At 38.0% G+C, this 18,920-nt stretch overlaps 1 protein-coding gene across 1 annotated transcript; it reads right to left on the bottom strand.

Annotated features, from left to right (window-relative positions):
• Window positions 1-3,385: 3,385 nt before the first annotated feature.
• OMA1 (OMA1 zinc metallopeptidase) lies at window positions 3,386-17,748 on the bottom strand. The gene is made up of 9 exons (XM_086753882.1): window positions 17,406-17,748; window positions 16,157-16,679; window positions 15,501-15,729; window positions 14,270-14,443; window positions 14,073-14,180; window positions 12,644-12,772; window positions 10,496-10,570; window positions 8,459-8,608; window positions 3,386-3,703 (listed from the first exon to the last, which is right to left on the bottom strand). Exons 2-9 carry the CDS (start codon window positions 16,657-16,659, stop codon window positions 3,485-3,487), a joined length of 1,587 nt encoding a protein of 528 aa, XP_086610008.1. The 5' UTR covers window positions 16,660-16,679; window positions 17,406-17,748; the 3' UTR covers window positions 3,386-3,484.
• Between the last annotated feature and the right edge of the window lie 1,172 nt (window positions 17,749-18,920).

Here is an 18,920-nt window from a genome sequence, read left to right on the forward strand (position 1 = left end):
ATCTGGAAAAACAACAAGTATTTTCAGCAGAGACAATTCTAATGGCAGTAAAACAACTTTCAACAAAGTATTATATTGGAGATAGTTTTTCAACCCGGAGTATTGAGGTACGAACACCACACTGAGAAAAACAAAAAGCTGTGGCAGCCTACATAATATATGAAAAAAGCATCAAGCTTGCAGGATTGTTCTCTTTTTTTTAATGACTACAAACAGAATTCAAGAACAATGAGTATTCTAACAGCTGTTTGCTTTGCTTTCCTGGCACTTATGTATTTCAAGATGGGTGGTTTTTTTTTGTTTTTTTTTTTTTAAAAAAAGTAAACATGACAACCCAAAAGTTATAAGGAGCCATTTTTACTACAGGACTGCCTTGAATGCACATCCCCTGCTTATCAAATCTCTCAATGCTCCCACTACAGTCAATGCATTAAGAGATTTAGTGACATTTGTACTATCCACAGTCCTTCAACAGGAAGCTGTGAAGTACAGCATGCAGTATTGGTGGTGGAAACGCAGATGCATTTTTACTGATCTACCTTACCTTCTTCACTTTAGCCACTGTTCTCCCTCTTGTACGATATGCATCTTTCAACTACGGAATTCCTCCAACAACATTTCTACATCTATTTTTCCTATGACATACTAAGTTACACAACTGCAATGAAAAGTTTCTACAGATCATCAGGAGCTTGCAACCATAGCATTTTCTTAAGAAATATACTTTGAAATTATAACTATTATTAATAATATTTTATAGTTCATATAATATTATAAATAATAATGCATTATTATACACATACACACAACTTAAAGTTATTATGTGTTCTTTAAAGTGCCATTTTTACTATGACTTCCCAAACCTTTGGAAAGCAACATTTTTGTAATTTTTCTGTTCAAGAAAGAAAAAAGAAAATACTTTGACAATGTAAACAGATGTAATGTATAGTACTCAGTAACAATTTAAGGAAAAAGTGCCCTACAAGAGGCAAATGAGCACAAGGCATTTTCTGTGTTGGACACAAGAGAATCAGAAAGAAGAAACCCCTCCCAAAGCACTTGAGAAAAATATCATGGATAATTCAGGATGCAAAGTAAAAAAATTAAAAAAAAAAAAAATTCAACACCACATTTTGGACTTTGAAACGATAGTGTTTTACCGAAGAAGCCTAACTCTTGTGTTTGTGTGTGTACTTTATATATATATACACACACATACGTTCGTGTGTGTATGCATATGTAAGGTTTGTAGAGAGAGATCTGTTTTATTAGACCAATATAGTTTGCAAAAACATAAGCCCCTGTCAGTCTAATATAAGCTATTACCTCTCCCTTGAAATTTTTTGTCTCACATCATCACGATCACGGTTACAAGACCATTTACGTACAAATGTTTAAAATCTCCTTTCGTGAACTTAAAAATGACATCTCCAGCATTCCACTGCAATACTTACGTCACTTAAAACGGACAGCAGAAACATGAAACTTGTGTAGTTTCATACTTCATCTTGAATGCTCTAAAAACACTTCTGTGTTCTCCTTAGTTCTAACAGACACAAGCATCAAGTTGCACGTCAACCAGGAGCCCTGAATCACAAAACAAGCTTTGACACAGGAGCAAGAGAGAGGCAGCACCGCTGGGGTCTTGGTGTTGCAGTATAAACTAGAAGGTCCACAGGGAAATCTAAATGGTGTATTTTTCTGTTTACCTTCGGGTGACAACGTCCAAATACTTCAACACATCACTGAATGTCTGCTACAAAACCTCCTGTCACTAAGAATAAAAACGGAAGGATGAATAATGGTCAGGCTGGACTTTCTGCCTCTTACCAGGAGTAGAACAGAGATTCAGAAACAGCTTGTAAGCAATATGCAGCCAATCTAGACCTATATAATCAGACCTAGAATCATCAACGTTACAGACACATCAGCTTACCTCTGAATAGAGATAAGTTAGGTAGCTGCTGGTGTTTCTCAAAGGACCCTACTTTGTCGAGTGAAGTCAGTAAAGGAATTACTTGTTTCACAATCTTTTTTTCAAACTATATTCGCTGACAGAACTGAACGGATTATTTTTTCCTTTTTAAAAGCTTGCATTCTGCTTTAATTAAAGAAATATGATAAAGTCTGCCCCTCTCCATATATAAAAATTAACGTTTCAAAATACAATACACTGTAAAATATTTTGAATGTCCCTTTCATGTAAAACCCTACCATATATGAAACAGCTTCTTGTTTTAATACAGGTGAGTAACAAAACAAAACAAAAAAATCTAATAGCAAGTACATCTTAACAGAGAAAGGAACAGGATTTCCTTTTTATTTTCATTCACTAATGCCTCTTTCTATGTCTTCCTGCAAGATCAACATTTCAATATTTTCAAATTGCAAAGCAAGGATAACTCAAACAGCTGCAAGTAAAGATTAACGTGCTGGCTATGCTGGCTAGTCCATCAAGAAAGGCAGAGCTTTCCCTATATTGTGCGTACTGGTGTCCACAGTATAAAACGTGTGGCTTCAGGGGGACTGGGGGGAGGAGCTCAGCATTAGATGCCAGTCTCCTGAAAAGAAGACACCTTTTAGGATAAGGTACAGCTGCAAAAGCTGTGCAGTCAAGAAATCTTGTTGTATCTGTCTACTACATAAAATATCTCCACATCAGCAATTACTTCTATCCAAATGGATATATTCAAATCAAATGCCATCCCAGTAAAACTGGTCTCTGATGAAGCACTCTGACCACTTAAAAAAAGACAACAGTCATCCTGGCAAAGCATTCTAGTGCTACAAACTGTGATTCTTATATAGTGGGTTTTTTTCAGAAAAAGAGTCTTCACAGAAAATTATTTAACTCCTTTTTTTAAATTGAACTTTGTGCAACCCTTTCAGTTTGCTTTGAAGAAAAATGTTGAATCAATCCATATTCTAAAATGCCTTAGAAATAAGAAAAATCCCAGCAGTAAATCCACCTAATTAAATGGGGGTGTATCTAGCCCATAGGCTATTACCGCATCTCAGCTTAATATTTTTAAACATACTATATGTGGCACAGGCGGTAAGCTCTCATTATTTCTCAAATGAAGCTGAACAGCTCTAACTCAAATTAGAGCAAGATAAACCAGACAACTTAAGTGATGAAAATTGTACTTTTTCCTCTGCTTTAGGGATGCTTCTGGCTCATTTGTCCTCTGATCAAGGTGAGTCTGATAAAGCTGAAAATTACACTGTGTGACTGGATTGTATGAGATTATCTTTCCCCTGAGAAGTGATTTATTTTAGCAGCTCTTGATGAATAAGAAACTTTCTGCTCCAACATGCTGCTCTTCTTGTGTGGGCATGGTTCCTTATTGCTTTGAGTGAGAGATCACATAAAAGAAACACAGAATATGAGTGGCTACATCCTCTTTATGGTTAAAAGAAATCTGTGTTGTAAGACAGACCTTCAGGGACCACAAGTTTCATAAAAAGTGGAAAATTATAATAATTAGTTTGTAGGTTTAACTGCAAAAGTTACTGGCATATCTTCTACTTTTTGAGTGTGAGGAAAATCCAGTTTTGGTTTTAAGAGATCTTGCTTTGTAGAATTTGGGGTTTCTTGATCTTTAGACGATTCCAGTAGATGTTGCATGTTAAGTCTGAAAATGAGGCGAGGATCTGGTCCAGAAAGAGATGGGCAATTGCAGTTCTCTCTTATTTTAAGAGCCTGTGAATACATAGGAAAATAAATCAAGCTCATTTAAGTAAGAAAAACAAAAAATGTTTCAGTCAGCGATTGGCTTTCCAGTTAAGGTCTGCATTTGCACATAAAGCTTAGCAAGTATAATACTGAGCCTGAGTTGTTACTGAACAACTTTCCAACAGAAACCAAGAATTCCTGAGAAGAAATGTAGCAATATGGTAAAACAATGGGGAAAAAAAAAAAAGAAAGAAAATAATTTTCTTACAGACAGTCTTTCAAAGAATGAATACTCTAAAAGGTACAGCAAAAATGAATAGGAAGTTCTCCAACTTTTACCTTTTAATTTACATTCACATGTAAAAAAATGACTGCATGAAGAAAAAAGGGCTGTGAACAATTGAACTCATCAGATACGTTCTATTATTGCAGTATAGACGTCTGACCCGAAAAAGGAGGGGAAAATCTCCAGTAACGTAATGGACATTTAACTGTTCTGCACAGAGACCAGATGGTTCACCAGTATAGTTAAGGCCCAATTACATGAGTGATCTCATCTCCAAGAAGCGTTTGAATACACAGCTTTCAAGTGTTCTGAGAAAACAATGCCTCTGGAAGGTAAAAATTTATCTGGATACAAAGATTTGCACTAAGAGACCAAACTTCAAATTACTCCTGGTCACTGAGTAAGAGCCATTGCTTCCATTCTACAGATGAGAAAACAGAGGCACAAAGGAGCCAAAGAATTTCCCAGAGGATCCAAATCCTTCAGCGCAGGCACACTCCCCCCCCGCCCCGCAGTCATTCTGCCTTGTGGGCAATCTGAGAAAGGGATGACAACGGAGGAGTCTCATGTCTCACAGGCACTGTGGAGAAACTGATATTCTGTATTCTTTCCCTGGCTCAGTTGACTGCTGCTGTTTTGTTTTGTGCCAGGAACTCTGTAACATCACTGACATGCCAGTAACAGGCTGAGCAGCTTACAATATAATTTTTCCTGAAAGATAAAACAGCCTAATGTGGTCAGGCATACCGTACTTCCAAAATCACTAGCAACTTCAAATCTGGTAATTTAATATTGCTCAAGTAACTAGGTTTTGACAGTCTAGGTGAGAGGACAAGTAAAAGCATTCTTAATGAAGCACATGTGTATTGATATTATAAGAACATGTTTCATTGACTGTTTTTACCGAAGAGTGTTCTCCATAAAGACGACAGACAGAACTGAGACAAGGTTAGCTAGCCAGACTGAGTACATAGATTCACCTGGGAACCAGAGTATTTTAATGCTGTTCTTTTCAGGTTAACCTTAAGAGAGAAGTACTCCTGTTTAGAATAAAGACCACCTGCACGCTTACTGGTTCAGGAGATCTCAAATAAAATACAAGAACTATTGCTTGCAAGTAACAAAGGTGAAGCTGTTTTTTCTTATCAATATCATTGCAGTCACCCCCTGCAATGTCCTGGGAGGAAAGAAGGCTTAAGAATTAGGGAGGTCCACCTCATCCTACTGCTTTCATATAAAGCCTACCAGCAGAGACAAATACAGAAACAAGTAATTTTTAGCTCTCAGTATTAATCCTTCACCACTGTCACAGATACCAGGCTAACTGCTGCATCTTGAGCCCTTCGAGTCTTTTGGAGAGCATCCTACCTCTCAGGCTGCCAGCTCTCTCAGTACCAACGCCACATCGTTCTCTTGTCCGCAAACCAGGCCAAGGGTTACGGTCTCCTTGTACTAACTGTGATTACCTCGGCAGGGCTGACTTATGCTCTGACCTTGCAGTTCTGACAAAAACTAAGAAATAGCACAAGCACGAAGGGAAAAAATTGAGGGGGGGGGAGGGGGAAAGCCAATCAAAACACTGTGGAGTTGCAAAATGAACTACAATGACCAGGCATAGGGAAGACAACAGGTTCTACAAATAAAGTAGTAGTAAAAAGATGATTAAAAGATAGATAGATTTGTTACATGATGGAGAAGAAAAGCAAATTATACATAATGCTAATACTACAAATCTCCCACTGCTTCTGTTGGCACAGAAAATAAAAATTGTGACAATATATTTAACAACTTTATGGGGAGGACAGAAACACAGGTCAGTGTTTTTTATTCTTATTTTCCTTTAAAGTTTTCGCATTGATAGGACTTAATCAATATATCCTAGTACTAGAATTATGTGAAGTAACCTTCACATCATAAACAAAGGGCAAATATACCAATCCATTTTTGAAAAGGAAGCAAAATAAATGTATCGTCAATATCCAAAAGGCAGCAAACTGTGGAATAAGCAATAACTGCACAAACAATAAGAACAGTAATAAACAGCCAATGTGGATTTGAGAAGAGGTCTTGCCAAACTAAATCAATTAACTTTTTTTTTGACAAGTTAATTGACCTAGCAAACAAAAGAGAAGCAGTACAGGTGACATATCCTAACTTAGTATTACTCTCAAAATGATCTCAACATGGCATTTCCACAATAACAAGTGGGAAACGGGAGTTACAGTGAATAAAAAATGGAATCTAAGCCAACAACATGATGCCAAAAAAAGCAAGTGTCACGTTAAGATGATTTTTTTGTGTCACAGGTAAGGCTCAGTAGATAACCTTCTGCCTTATTCAGTATAGCTGAGGCTTCAGCTGATGTACACTGCTCTATTTGAACAGCATACTAGGAAAAAGGTAGACAAACTGTAGCAAGTCAGAGAACATTAAAATAAAAGGTTCAGAGATGAACTAGAGGATCCTATAGCTTCTCTCTGGCACTGCACTTCCACAATTTTTCTCTGCAGAACAACGGTAAACATCCTTTCTGCTGCTACAAAATTATTTTATTTTTTCTGAAAATAAAATGCATAGGCCTTCATTGAGGATCTCACCACCTTCCATATAGGAATTCTGGAGAATTCAGTTTTCTATTTAACAGTATATTCTGTCTTCCTAGTTTACAATCCAAATCTCTCCCAGGCTGTAGGGGAAATCCTTTAAAAACACGGTAAATCTTTTTACTTTATTTTATTTCCTCTCCAGGACAGTGCCACTTTGTAATTGCTTCTAGTTCTCTTATTTACTAACTCCTCAGTTTGGCTGTAGCTTCCAACTTGTCCAGAAAATCAGATGCAATACCTTTAAAACTCATTTGATTTGCTCCTTGTATTTTAATTACGTGAAAAGAGGATCTCTGTGATACTCTGAATATCTAATGGCTGTTAATATATGGGAAACATACTGTTCTAAAAGGCTTTAAGTATGTGAACAATGAAACAAAAAGGCACTGATCATGAACAACCAAGCCCTGGGATTCCCTTTAAATGCCCGAGATCCAGCTTCAAGAAGGCAGCTCTCAGATGACAGGTAGTCAACACTTCAGACAAGAAGCCTCCAGTAACACCTCTACATAAACCTATCTAGTAAATTTCTGTTAAAAATAGGAAGACTTTGGCCCCTGCTTTCTCATTCTACTCCAAAGAATGTTTAAGGTAAAAGGCAAATGAAAACATCTCCTCCTCAATTATCTTCTGGAAGAAAATTTCCTAGCGTCCACCACTCTGGGAAGTGAGAGTGGCTATAAAAAGATGAAGGTTTCTTCACTTGCTACACTACAAGAGGTAAGATAGAAATAACATGACTGCCAGTTCTACACAGTTGCTCAGTTATTGTAACTTATTTGCTGAGTCCTGTGGTAGAACATAAGAAGTAATTTATTTCATTATCACTTTATCAGCCAGTGAATAACTGTACAAAAATAAAGGATCCTCAACCCTCCATGTTCAATCTAACTAAAATTGGGGTTCCACAATAAGTATAATTTTCGATTCAGCTGCTCTAATGTGTTAAAAAAATCCATCAGAATAGTCTCACAATCTGTTTTTGCAAAGTGCAGAATCTGTGTATATTAATTTAAAATATTCCATCTAGCCAGTCTCCAACCGCCTACACCTAATGTTGAGTTTGATTTATGCCATCATTGAGAATACTTACTGCATTCATTCTCATCAAAGGATTCATGCAAATCTTTTTTTCTCCTTTGAAATCAGCAAACACCTCAACATTTTAGTGCACCCTCTGCCAATCAATCTCCAACTGTCATTACAGTTCAGAACTGAGAAAGACTTAAAGTGACTGAGAGTTTAAAGAAAAAAAAGAGGAAGAAGAAGAAATTACCAATTGCTTGTAAGAAAGGGATTTTTGCAAACACAGTTTAGCTTGCTGAAAAATAGCGCTGTTGTGAAGTGCTTTAACGCTATATTTTAAAAAGAAAAAACTAGGCAAAACCCAATCCATGTTATTTTTCTGTAGTTAAACTCCCTATTTAAAGAAACAGTAAACAAACTAAGATTACTAAACTTGGAACAGTTCTCTTTCTTAAGCTACCAGTGAGTTGCACATCAAATTAAGAGAATCCCCAAGTAGCTATCCACTCGGCGTTCCTCAGAGAGGAACGGCAAAATGGCAAAAAGAGAAAAGAATGGATGAGATCTGTGACAGTGTCACATCTATACCAGGAAGGCCATTCAAAAGCAAAAAATACTGCACTTCGATCAGGAATAGGAAAAGAGAAAAAAAAAACTGGAATATAATTACATTTTTCCTGTGCTATCTTAATTTTTTCTCAATTAATGAAACCTTTCAGGTTGAAAGCCTGGTAACAGAAAGTTTCTGTAAGGATAAAGAGAAAGATAACCACAATGCTAAGAGAACAGATTGTGAATCAATACCAAACTAATTCCAGCAACCTTCCTAAGAGAAAAAGACACATTTCTTTCAATTCTGCTCACCTCTGGGATAAGCCGGTCTAAGTGCTCAGCTCTATTTTCATGAGAGGGGTGTGTGGAGAGCCACTCTGGTAACTTGGGCTGCCCTTGAATGGTTTCTGCTAATTCCATTTGTTGCCAAAATACACTGCTTGCTCTTACATCTACACAAGCCTGAAAACAGGAAGGAAATGTATACACCACTATAGTTTTAAAGTAACAAGATACACATTCTAATGGATATTGAATTACAAAAGACATCTTAAGCTTTAAATCTCTAAAGCCTGTTTCGATGGTCCCCTCCATAGCTGACAGGAAAAGGCTGTTCTAAAATATCTAAATGCAGTAAAAATTCATCCAGATAGACACTGGATTTATTCCTTTTAACACTTCTGTAACTCCACCAATCTTAAAAAAAAAACCTTACATTTCAATTAGACAATTCAGGAGAAAAACAGACTAACAATTTCTGGCATGTACTTGTTCTTTAAAAAAAAAAACCTCATCTGTTTATTCTAAGTTATATTTGCTAGACATAGTACAGTAGAAGAACAAATTAACTATCTCCACAGATTTAGGCAAATTTACAGGAAGTTTAGACTAAAAAATATAAAAGTTATAATAATTCATATTTAAATATCTCTAAAAATGAACTGCAAATATTTTTTCTGTAAGCAATTACACTGCATTTTTCAAAGGTGATCTGTGTAATTCACAACAGATTAAAATAGTAATTCTGCAGAATTACTCTCCATAGAAGTCTATATTTACATGTAGAAAGTCACGGAACACTAACTTGAAGAATGGCATTTGTATATCACCAACAGACTCATTTATATTTGCATTTAGGTGGAGAAGGAAAAAAAGAACAAGATTTCTTACATTAATTTTCATTTTTATAAGAGAAAAAGAGACAAGTACTTGGAAGGTAAGAAAATTACTTTTTTTTTTTCCCCCAGAAATACAGAAGTGGTGCTTTATCCTTTGAATGTATTTCTTAAAATTGTTATTACAAAAACATTATCTGCACAAGCAGAGAAATACTGAGATATCACTTTTGCTCGCTTCTTTCTGGTACGGCCCTACATCTTAGGTGTTACAAAGCAGTGAGCACCCACACAGCAATTACATTTTTTTCATGGATTGCATTATTCCCTTAGATGACTTTAAGCTACAAATGCACCTTCAATCCCAGAATCCAAGTTAATTTAAAAAATTCTTCCATAATAATTATTAAGAAAAGGAAATTTTCCTTAAGAAATACTAACACTAGATGGTGCTGCTCTCATAGTTTTCTAACATTCATCTAGCTCTATTGCACATTGCCAGAAATTATGAAGTTTAGTATCTCTAATTTAGAATTAAAACCCACAGGGACAAAAAAAAAAAGTGACTGAAAAAACAAATTCTGAAAAAAATGCTACATAGCTTCTGAGCAAATTTTTGTTTCACATTACCAAAGCTGTATTATTTTTATGGCTGCATTTAAACTAAATCTTTAAATACTCGAACAATATTTATATGCTTTGTAATTATCAGCAACCACAGAAAATATAATCACAATATTAAAGGGTTCTTAAATTTGACTGAATTGTTACGAGAATAAATATTATAGATCAGTATATTTCAGGTGCACTACAACATAGTAAAGCATTCCCCAGAACTTCTCACAATAGAAGGAAACCAAGTGAAACAAAAATCTAAAGCGTAATTTATATATTTACATACAATTAAATATATCCTACTCATGAAAGCTCACTATTTGGCATTCTCCTCTTTATAAATATGTAGCTTTTCTTCTAATAGTAATAAACTACATAGAAAGTATACTGTGCAGTTAATAATGCACAACTTGTCAAACTTGAATTTTATTACATACAGTTTCACCAGAATGACTTTGTCTTTCCCTACAAACTATTTTATTTCCCACCACTTCATCAATCTGCATTTCTCCCCGCCTCCACAGTTTACCTCTGTATGAAGTGTGAGACTCCGTCTGATTAGAATGGAAACTGAAAAATGTCTGTTAAATTGCTAATAAAACAAACCAGCTGTAGTTACCTTTGCTGCCAACTGAAGTCCCACTTTATCAGCTTCAGCCTCCAATGTTCTGCTGTACGGTCTATCAAACATAAACTGCAAAGAAACACACCAAAGCTCTATTTCTTGGGTTTGAATGTGTACAAAGCTAGAGCATTGTAGTTATTTTTGTAACCTTTTCATAAGAAATGGTGTTTATCTAACATAATCTTTAATTCCATTACATGTAATTCATTGATCCTGTGTCCAGTGGAAATAAATTCAAATTATAGATATTTTCATGGCCCCTCTCATCAGCCAATCTCACAGCATTCTCCTGCAACCAAAGGGTCAATGACAACTTTAAACTAGAATTTTTTTACTTCCCTCTTATTTGCATTAAGATGTTCATTGTAGCAACCGTATGTAAAAAATTCCAGTGGCTCCCTTAAACTTTTACGACGACTGTCTTTAAACCTGGTACGATCCATTTTGTATGGTAAATAGCCCTCAGTATGGAATGTAGCCATGAACATTTTCACGCAGAAATCACTCCTTTCTCTTGATTATTCCCCAGCACAAGTTGCAAATTGCCCTTGAGAAATCAAACTGGAAGATAAAAAGCTGACCAACTCGTCTCCCTTTTTAATAGGGTATGACACTGTATTAACACACACTAAGAGAGAGTGGTAGTTTTCTCAAACAGTTATTTAGCCATATATAGCAGGATCTCCTGGCATATGAAATTCATGTAGATTTGGGTAGCCTTGCCCTAGTGCATCAGGTTACAGTAAATGCAAATCAGGACTCGTAAAAACAGTCTGCTCCTGCAGAGCTCAGGAACATGTCACAACATTCTGGTCTGGGCATCGATTAGGAAATTATCAGCTGAAGAATGGGGATGTCCAAGGTTACTGAAGAGAAAAAGGTTTTATCAGCTTTTTATCTGGTTATAAAAATATGTCCTCCTTATAAGGTCCAGGGGAAGGAAAAAAAAAAAAAAAAAAAAAGACAAAACAAATGATGAGCACCAAAGAAGTGGTCCAATCCCTTGAGTGCATAATGGTTTCTGTAACTTTTTGCTTCTTTCTAAAGTATTACTGGTAGTTTTTCTTTACTAGCTCAAAAGTAAAAGCCAACCAAATCTGATTCTCTACATGTTTTTTAGTTGCAGTTAGCCTAGAAAAGGAGAAAAGGTGCTGACAGGGAGTTAAATCCTGCTGTCTAAATGATAAGCAGTCTCAGCACTGATTCACACTGTGCTTTTTCCAAATTCAGCTCTTCAAAATGCTGGCTAGCATTCATCAATGTATTGGTTTCTTAGCTACTTGTACAAATATCCAAGCTCTTTAGAGATAATTTATGTTCAGAATCCACACATCTACCCATTAGCATAACAACTACCAAAACAGATTGGTTATGTTTAATTTTATGGTTTTGAGGAACTGGAGGAAATCTCAGGAAAAGCACCAGGAGAAGTCAAAAAAACCAAATAGCTCTTTCACTTAAATTCAGATTCAAGTTTTATGATGTAAGCAAAATTTGTTTTAAAAAAAAATCCCACTTTTGTAAAAAGAAATGGATCAGTAACTGTTCGGTGGCAGAGAGTAAATTAGACTGCTAAAAAAAAGACGGCACTACAAAGCCTCTGAATTTTACTGTATTGGAATATATGATGTCTAAAAAAATTATTTCACTAAGTTTTATTATAGCACCGTTTATAAAAGTGTTTAGATTCTCAATTTTCTTATCTTGGAAACCATTCTTACCACTAACAACATATTTAACTAATTCAATATATTTTATATGGCTTAGAAACAATTTAACAACTACTCAAACTAAAAACATTGCGTTTCAGCATATACAAGTTTAAAGGGTGAGCTACATTTCAAAAAGACAATCATCTAACTTAATTGGTAAGCAGGTACTCAGAGCCTGTTCAGCTAAATCCAGTCATTCAGGGAAACCTAAAGTGCTTCAAGATGGCAAATGAAGATCTATCAACTAAAGCAGATGCAGATTTATAAAAACATATTTAATTCAAAAATATAATCAAATATTAATTTCTGCTTATAGTATTTATCCTCTTGCCTTTTTATGCAAACACACTATTTAGTGGTACTCTCTCCCCAAGATTAAAAATGTTTTTCCATGGAGCTCAGGAAGAATAACATGAAACATCAGTCTTACCTCCTGCAACTTGCTCTGAATCCACTGGCCAACAACTGCCAAACTATCACGGGGACAGATGGCCCAAATCATAGTAAGAAAGATGAGTGACAGAAAATCCAAGAAGTGAACCAGGCTGGCTTTCTCTGCCTGAAAACAGAAATTGTCCCACTTTCATTCCTTACTGTCTGAGGTTTCTTTAGAACATAACAGAATTCAGAAACACTGTGAATTTTTTTTTTTCTATGCAGCCACAGGAACAAGGCAAACACAGGCTTGCCCCCTTGCACAAAAAAATCCAGTTGGATACAGGGTACTTTCAGTCTAGAATCCACACCAACTGCAAAAATATGGCTAGAATGAATACATTTTAGCTGTTTCCCAATTTGAGAGATTCAAAGCTTGAGATAAGGTGATGGCGGCATGCAGACAGAGTTCTTTAGTAAGAAGGTCATGAAACAGCTCAGCTGGAATGAAAAATCTATAAAAATACCTAGAAGACTGTTATTTGCATTAATTTGAGAAGAGACAGACATCAGTCAGATAGGAGCACTAATGGGACAAGGGGACACTAGACACAATATATTTTTTTTTTATTTGCTGTTGCATTCCCTTAATTCCACAAACTAAGAGAACTTGAAGAAACAAATTTATATTCTTCTGTTTTTCAGAGCTCTATTTGACATGCAACAAATTGATCAGAGCACTTACAAGTCAGATCATGCAAAACTTTCCTCTGTGCCAGTTGGGTGATACAGGTTCCATACAAACAAGGTAAGTTCTTTTCACTATTAGAAACACTTTTTTTTTTTAGAAGTTTAACAAGTTAGTTGGCTCAATTGAGCCCACGAAACTATGATGCGAACTGTTGCTTATCCAAAATTATACAAGATGCATTAAAGCAATTCTCCCATATTTCCACTGCCTTTAAAACGTATTTACCCCTGCAATTTTAGCAGGATCTTTATATTTACAAGTTTCTCACTATGTCTTCTCAAACTGATCGACAGGCAATTAATACAATTTTTTAAAATCACATGCACAGAAATACATCAATTTGGAAGCAAAGAAGCACTTTTTAGAAAATCACAGCAATCTAGAATAGTATGAGCCATATTTCCATACCATCCCCTTTTTTCACAGTTGTGCCTACAAAGCACAACAAAATTATTACATCCATTCTGTTCAAATGGCAAAGAATGACCTATTTCAACACATCCATGTCAGCACTAGCAGACTTTGTGCTAACACTGACTACTACAGGACTTCTGACAGTTATTAAGTACTACACAAGTAATAAGGATATACTGTATCCAAATGCTCTCATTTCAAACTCAATTTTTCATTAATTAGAGTTACATTGAAGCTTTGGTTGGCAGTGATGATAGCAAAAATCTTCATTAAAGTAATCAGAATTCATTTAAGAATTTTAGCAGCTTTAAGTACTTACTGCATGTTCCAGCACAACGTGAGCTATTTCATGTCCCAAAATGAAAGACAGCTGATGGATATCAGAAACTGCATTTAGCAATCCAGTGAAAACAAACACTTGGCCATTCTGTAAACAAAAAGAAAATGAAAAATAAGACACATATATAAAATGCTCTTTCAATATTACTAATAATTTTTGTATTAGGTTCAACTTACTGGAAGCACAAAAGCATTTACACTGGGTTCGTCTACCACATGGATAACCCACCGGAGCGCCGAGATCTGTGGGATGTCCTTATTGCTTTCAGACAAATGACCAACAACTCTCTCCACAACCTGATAGCACGCATCTGTCTCAGGCAACATTTTACTTTTTAATTCCTCCATCCACTGAAAAAAAAATTAATTGATTGCCATGCAGAACAAATACACAGTAAATGACTAATTGGTAAACTAACTCAGTGGCTACATATAACTTAGTTATATTTAAGTTTTAATACACTTTTATTTCATATAGCCAAAGACAATATATCAAAGTTCAGGCTTTCAGACCCACAAGTTAAGGATTAATAAACTTAAAAGCAAGTAAACTGACCACAGATCAAAAATAAGATACTACAAACTTGGTATTAGAGCCTCCTGTATGTGGGATTTTCATAATACACAGTCAAGCTTGGCATCACAATTTGTCAAACCTTTCTATACCATCCTGAATTTCCATTCAAATTTATAATTCTTCTGTATCTCTGTATGTCTCTTGTAATTTGCAAGGTGAACAAATTTATACAAAAGATGTAATTTGAATATATCCTTGTACTTTTTTTTTCTACGTTCTTATCTCACATTCTCTGTCAGACAGGAATACAGTGACATTTGTATATGGATTATCAGGTTTCACTGGCTTTAGAACAGAAAGTCACAGAACTTAAAGTTACAGAAATCAGTGCAATGGACAGTTTAAAAGAAAGCAATTAAAGAAAAAATGAGCTGTCCAATGAAGTAGAATTGAATGCAGGTGGAGAGTGCTACCTTACAAAGTGACAGCTTAGAAGAGAGGACCTTAAACAAGTGCCAACAACACAGAAAATGAGACAGATCTCAGCATATTAGCTACACTTTTATTCTTTCTAACAGATTTCTGTATTTCTTGTTATATTACAATAACACAGTTAGAAATGTTTGCTACGTACATGTAATGTGCTCTTTAACTATCACGTGCCCTTGAATGTTTGCTGATGGAAAGGGAACTCTTAAAAAGGATGGAGACAAGAGGAGGGGGTAACAGATTAGGCTGCTCTGCAGGGTTCTGAGCATGAAGTTCAAAACTTATCACAGACACCACAACCTTTGTTTGCTCATCTCATCATTAACTGGACTATCTCATTGCTAAAAAAAACCCCAACATTAATAGTTTTACAGTATTTTGACTTTTTCTTCAAAATCTTACCATATCATATTCCAGCTGTGACAGCTCTCTAAAATGCTCTTTTCCAAACACCAACAGTCGAGTGCGCCCAGTGATGGGTGTCTCCTCCAAGTGAGTAAAATAAAATACAACAAATAAAACTCCTAAGCTACTGACACCCAGGAGTATCTTCCACTTATTTTTTCTTGCACTTTCTTTAAAAAGTTCCCGTTTATTAGGAGGAAGTGCCTTCCACCAATTTCTTATGCTCCTGTAAGATACAAGAAGTGTTAATTCAGGACATAGTTTAAAAAGGAATTTGTTAGTGTCCGTCTTTGCTCTATTCTTTATTACAGTCTCACCTCATGTAAGAGGTTATGAAAGGTTATACCGTAATTGGCTTCTACTCCACTCCACTTCTTCCCTCCCACAGGAAAAGAAAGAATGCCCCTTGGTTCATCTCCCCCTACTACAAGTAAATGAGAACGAGAGGAGCAAAAGCTACCTCTAACACCTCTGATAATAGCAACAATTTCATGTTGAGCAAACTGTCAGTCTAAGCCTCAGTCCTACAAAATTTTGCACCAAGATTAAAATGAAAACCACTACAAACACACCTACCATTCTCCACAAACTCATGCACACATCTTTGCATAATAGGGTCTTACACTGAGAGACGAAGTAAGATACTATTTTACCTGCCAAGAATGATAGCAAATAATTTCTGAGCTGGCTTAACAATAATCCAGAAAAGAACCGGTGCAGCCTGAAATGATGGCGATGTATGAAAAGACCTGGTGATCTGAACGTTCCAAGCAGAATGACATGGGAATTGTCCTACAGAACTGATCTGGAGGGATGTGATCTTCTTCCCCAATAGTCGAGAAGACTGGAAGCAAAATCTTCTCGAACTGTGCTGCGCGTTCTTGTACACTTCTGTATTTGGGACATTCAAAAGACACCTCAGTCCTTTACTGATTAAGTTTCTATAGGAGTCAGGGCTTCCAGACAAAAAACAGTTTCTAATATTTCCATTCAAATTCAGCCTTTGGCATCCATCTCGTGTACAACTGACTTGAGTTCGGCAACATCCTGCGTAAGATCTGTAGAGATTATTGCACTTCCTCTGCTTGGTCAAAGAAGCGAAACAAAAGAAAACACAGTTCCTGCCCAGCAACTTTGTACCACAGATGATATTCATAACTTCTTTGGTTGGTTACCCTGAAACAAAGAAAAAAAATAGTAGAGAGGTATTAAAAAACCACCCAAACATGAAACTCTTTACTTCCTTTCACCCGAACAGATCCATGTATTTGCCAACAGTTGCATTGCACAAGAGAAGTCACAGTTACAACTGCCTCCTGTTGCAGTTTTAAGGTACCAATCTACTTTCAACTGCGGAAAAGGCCATGTCTTTGGATAAAGGCCATGTCCTGAGGATAAAACAAAGTGTGGGTTTTTCTATTTCACTTTTATGACCACCAAATCAGAATGACTGTAGGTGTTCCCTGTGGAAGGCGTGTGTGTATGACCACCTTTCCGAGCTGGGCTCCTTGCCATGGGTGCCATACTGAGGAAAAACCAGGATCTACTGAGCATTTTGCTGAGACTCTGCTCTTGAACGCAGGGCGCACATCTGCGGCACTCAGCTTAGAAATAAAACGACTCAACACAGGAAAGCAAGCGTCTCCCAGCTGGTAGCCTCTCACTCCCGGGACGCTGAAACGCCTTTCCGCGGGCAGGCCCCGCCATCCGGCCAACCCCGGCCCGAGGGGCTCCGCGCCGGTTTATTTTCACCCGCTGGCTCCACCAGCGGCCTCCGCTTCCCGCCCCCAGCATCGCCGCTCGGCTCAGAGAGAGGAACCGCACCGCCGCCTCCACCCGCCTCTTCCCTCTCCTCCCTTTCTGGCCGCGGCCTGGCGCCCCGAGCCGCCCTTGCGTGCTGACCTCGGCTGCCGGCCCTCAGCGCCCGGCATCCCGCAGGCGAGCGGTCCTCCCGGGTTCGGTGCTGGCGCGACTATCGTGACACGGGCGGACGCGAGGAGCCGGGGGGGGGAGGGAAGAGGGAGAGGTGTCACTCGGAGGCACCCGCCCGGAGCGGGGCAGCAGCTGCGGCCTTGGGGTCTGCCACGGGAAAGACCTCCTCCCCCGGGCTCCCCTACTCACCCCCCCGGGAGGCGGCGGAGGAGGGGTCAGCGCGGGCCGACGCCGTTGATCCCCGGCCGAGGCGGAGGGCGGGAGGCGAGGCGGGGCCGGGCCGGCGCCGCGCCCCTTTCCCGCCCCTTTCCCGCCCGCGCTGCCAGCCGCCTTTCGCGCCCTCTCGCCGCGGCCCCTGCGGAGGCTCCGCCCCTCGTGCTCGAGGTGAGCGGGGCGGCCGCGGCGCGCGGGGCAGCCATTTTGTGTCGGTCCCTGGAGCTCTCAGAGTTCGTTGGTGTTGTGCGTTGTCCTTGCTTGCTGCTGTTTTTGGAGACCTGAAGTCTCCAAGGGCTTCTTGCTGCCACAGAGGGCTGGTGACACTGCTGTGGAAGGGAGCAGCCAGCTCTACTGTAATGGTGGTATGTTTGGTGATGTTTGGCTTTTCCTGAATCCAGGAAACTGGCAAGCTGCTAACCTAAGATGTAACCTGATATGTAACATTTGGCCTCCTCATCTAGCTGACAGTGATGTGGAAAACAAGTTATTTGCTGAATGAAAGGATGGGACGTGTAGTAATTATGGGGCAGTGCAGGCTTCATACTTGGTATAGTCAAAGGCCCACTCATTGTAAAAGGTAAAGAAACACAGGTCTTTGCCATCAGGAGTCACATATTCTGTGTATGAACACAGTCAAGTATTGTTCAGTGTTCGCTGAGATTACTCAGGCCCTGTCCTGTGACGGTTCTTGGGCACTGATGTCTGCTGCCAAGGAAAATACATACCAGATTTTGGAGTCTAGGCCAAGAAGAACACTTATGTTGTGATAGGTAGAAGTCTATTTTCAGTAGACACAATTCCTTTAAGAGCTGCCTGGCATCCATTATTATAAGAGGCATGAAAAGTAAAATCTGTCAGTCAATTAGCACAGCATTAATTTTTGTGATTGTCAGCTCCAGTCAGAAAAACAGCTGAGCTGTAGCAGGAGAAAAGCACTTCGTCTAACCTAAGGCATGTCCCAGCTGTCAAGAAATACAAACTGAGATGGAAGCTCTCATTAATGTCTCCTGATACTTAATGTCCTTATTTCTTAGAATTTGTATTTGCTTGCTTTTCTTGGCTTCTTTATCTAGAATTCTCCATTCCTAAGCCAAGCATGAAGGCATTCTACCATTTCTTCTGTGGAGCAAATGTCATCCTTCCACCTCACAGAGTCTCCACTGTATTTCAAGTCTGCTGAAAATGCTGGGTTTTTTCCTTTGTGTATTTCTTTTTGCTATTATTTGTTTCTCCAATTGCATTATTTAACTCTATCTGCACAGAGCCTAT

The sequence above is a fragment of the Chlamydotis macqueenii genome, chromosome 8 (genome assembly GCF_036417535.1).
Source record: "Chlamydotis macqueenii isolate bChlMac1 chromosome 8, bChlMac1.mat, whole genome shotgun sequence".
NCBI lineage: Eukaryota > Metazoa > Chordata > Aves > Otidiformes > Otididae > Chlamydotis > Chlamydotis macqueenii.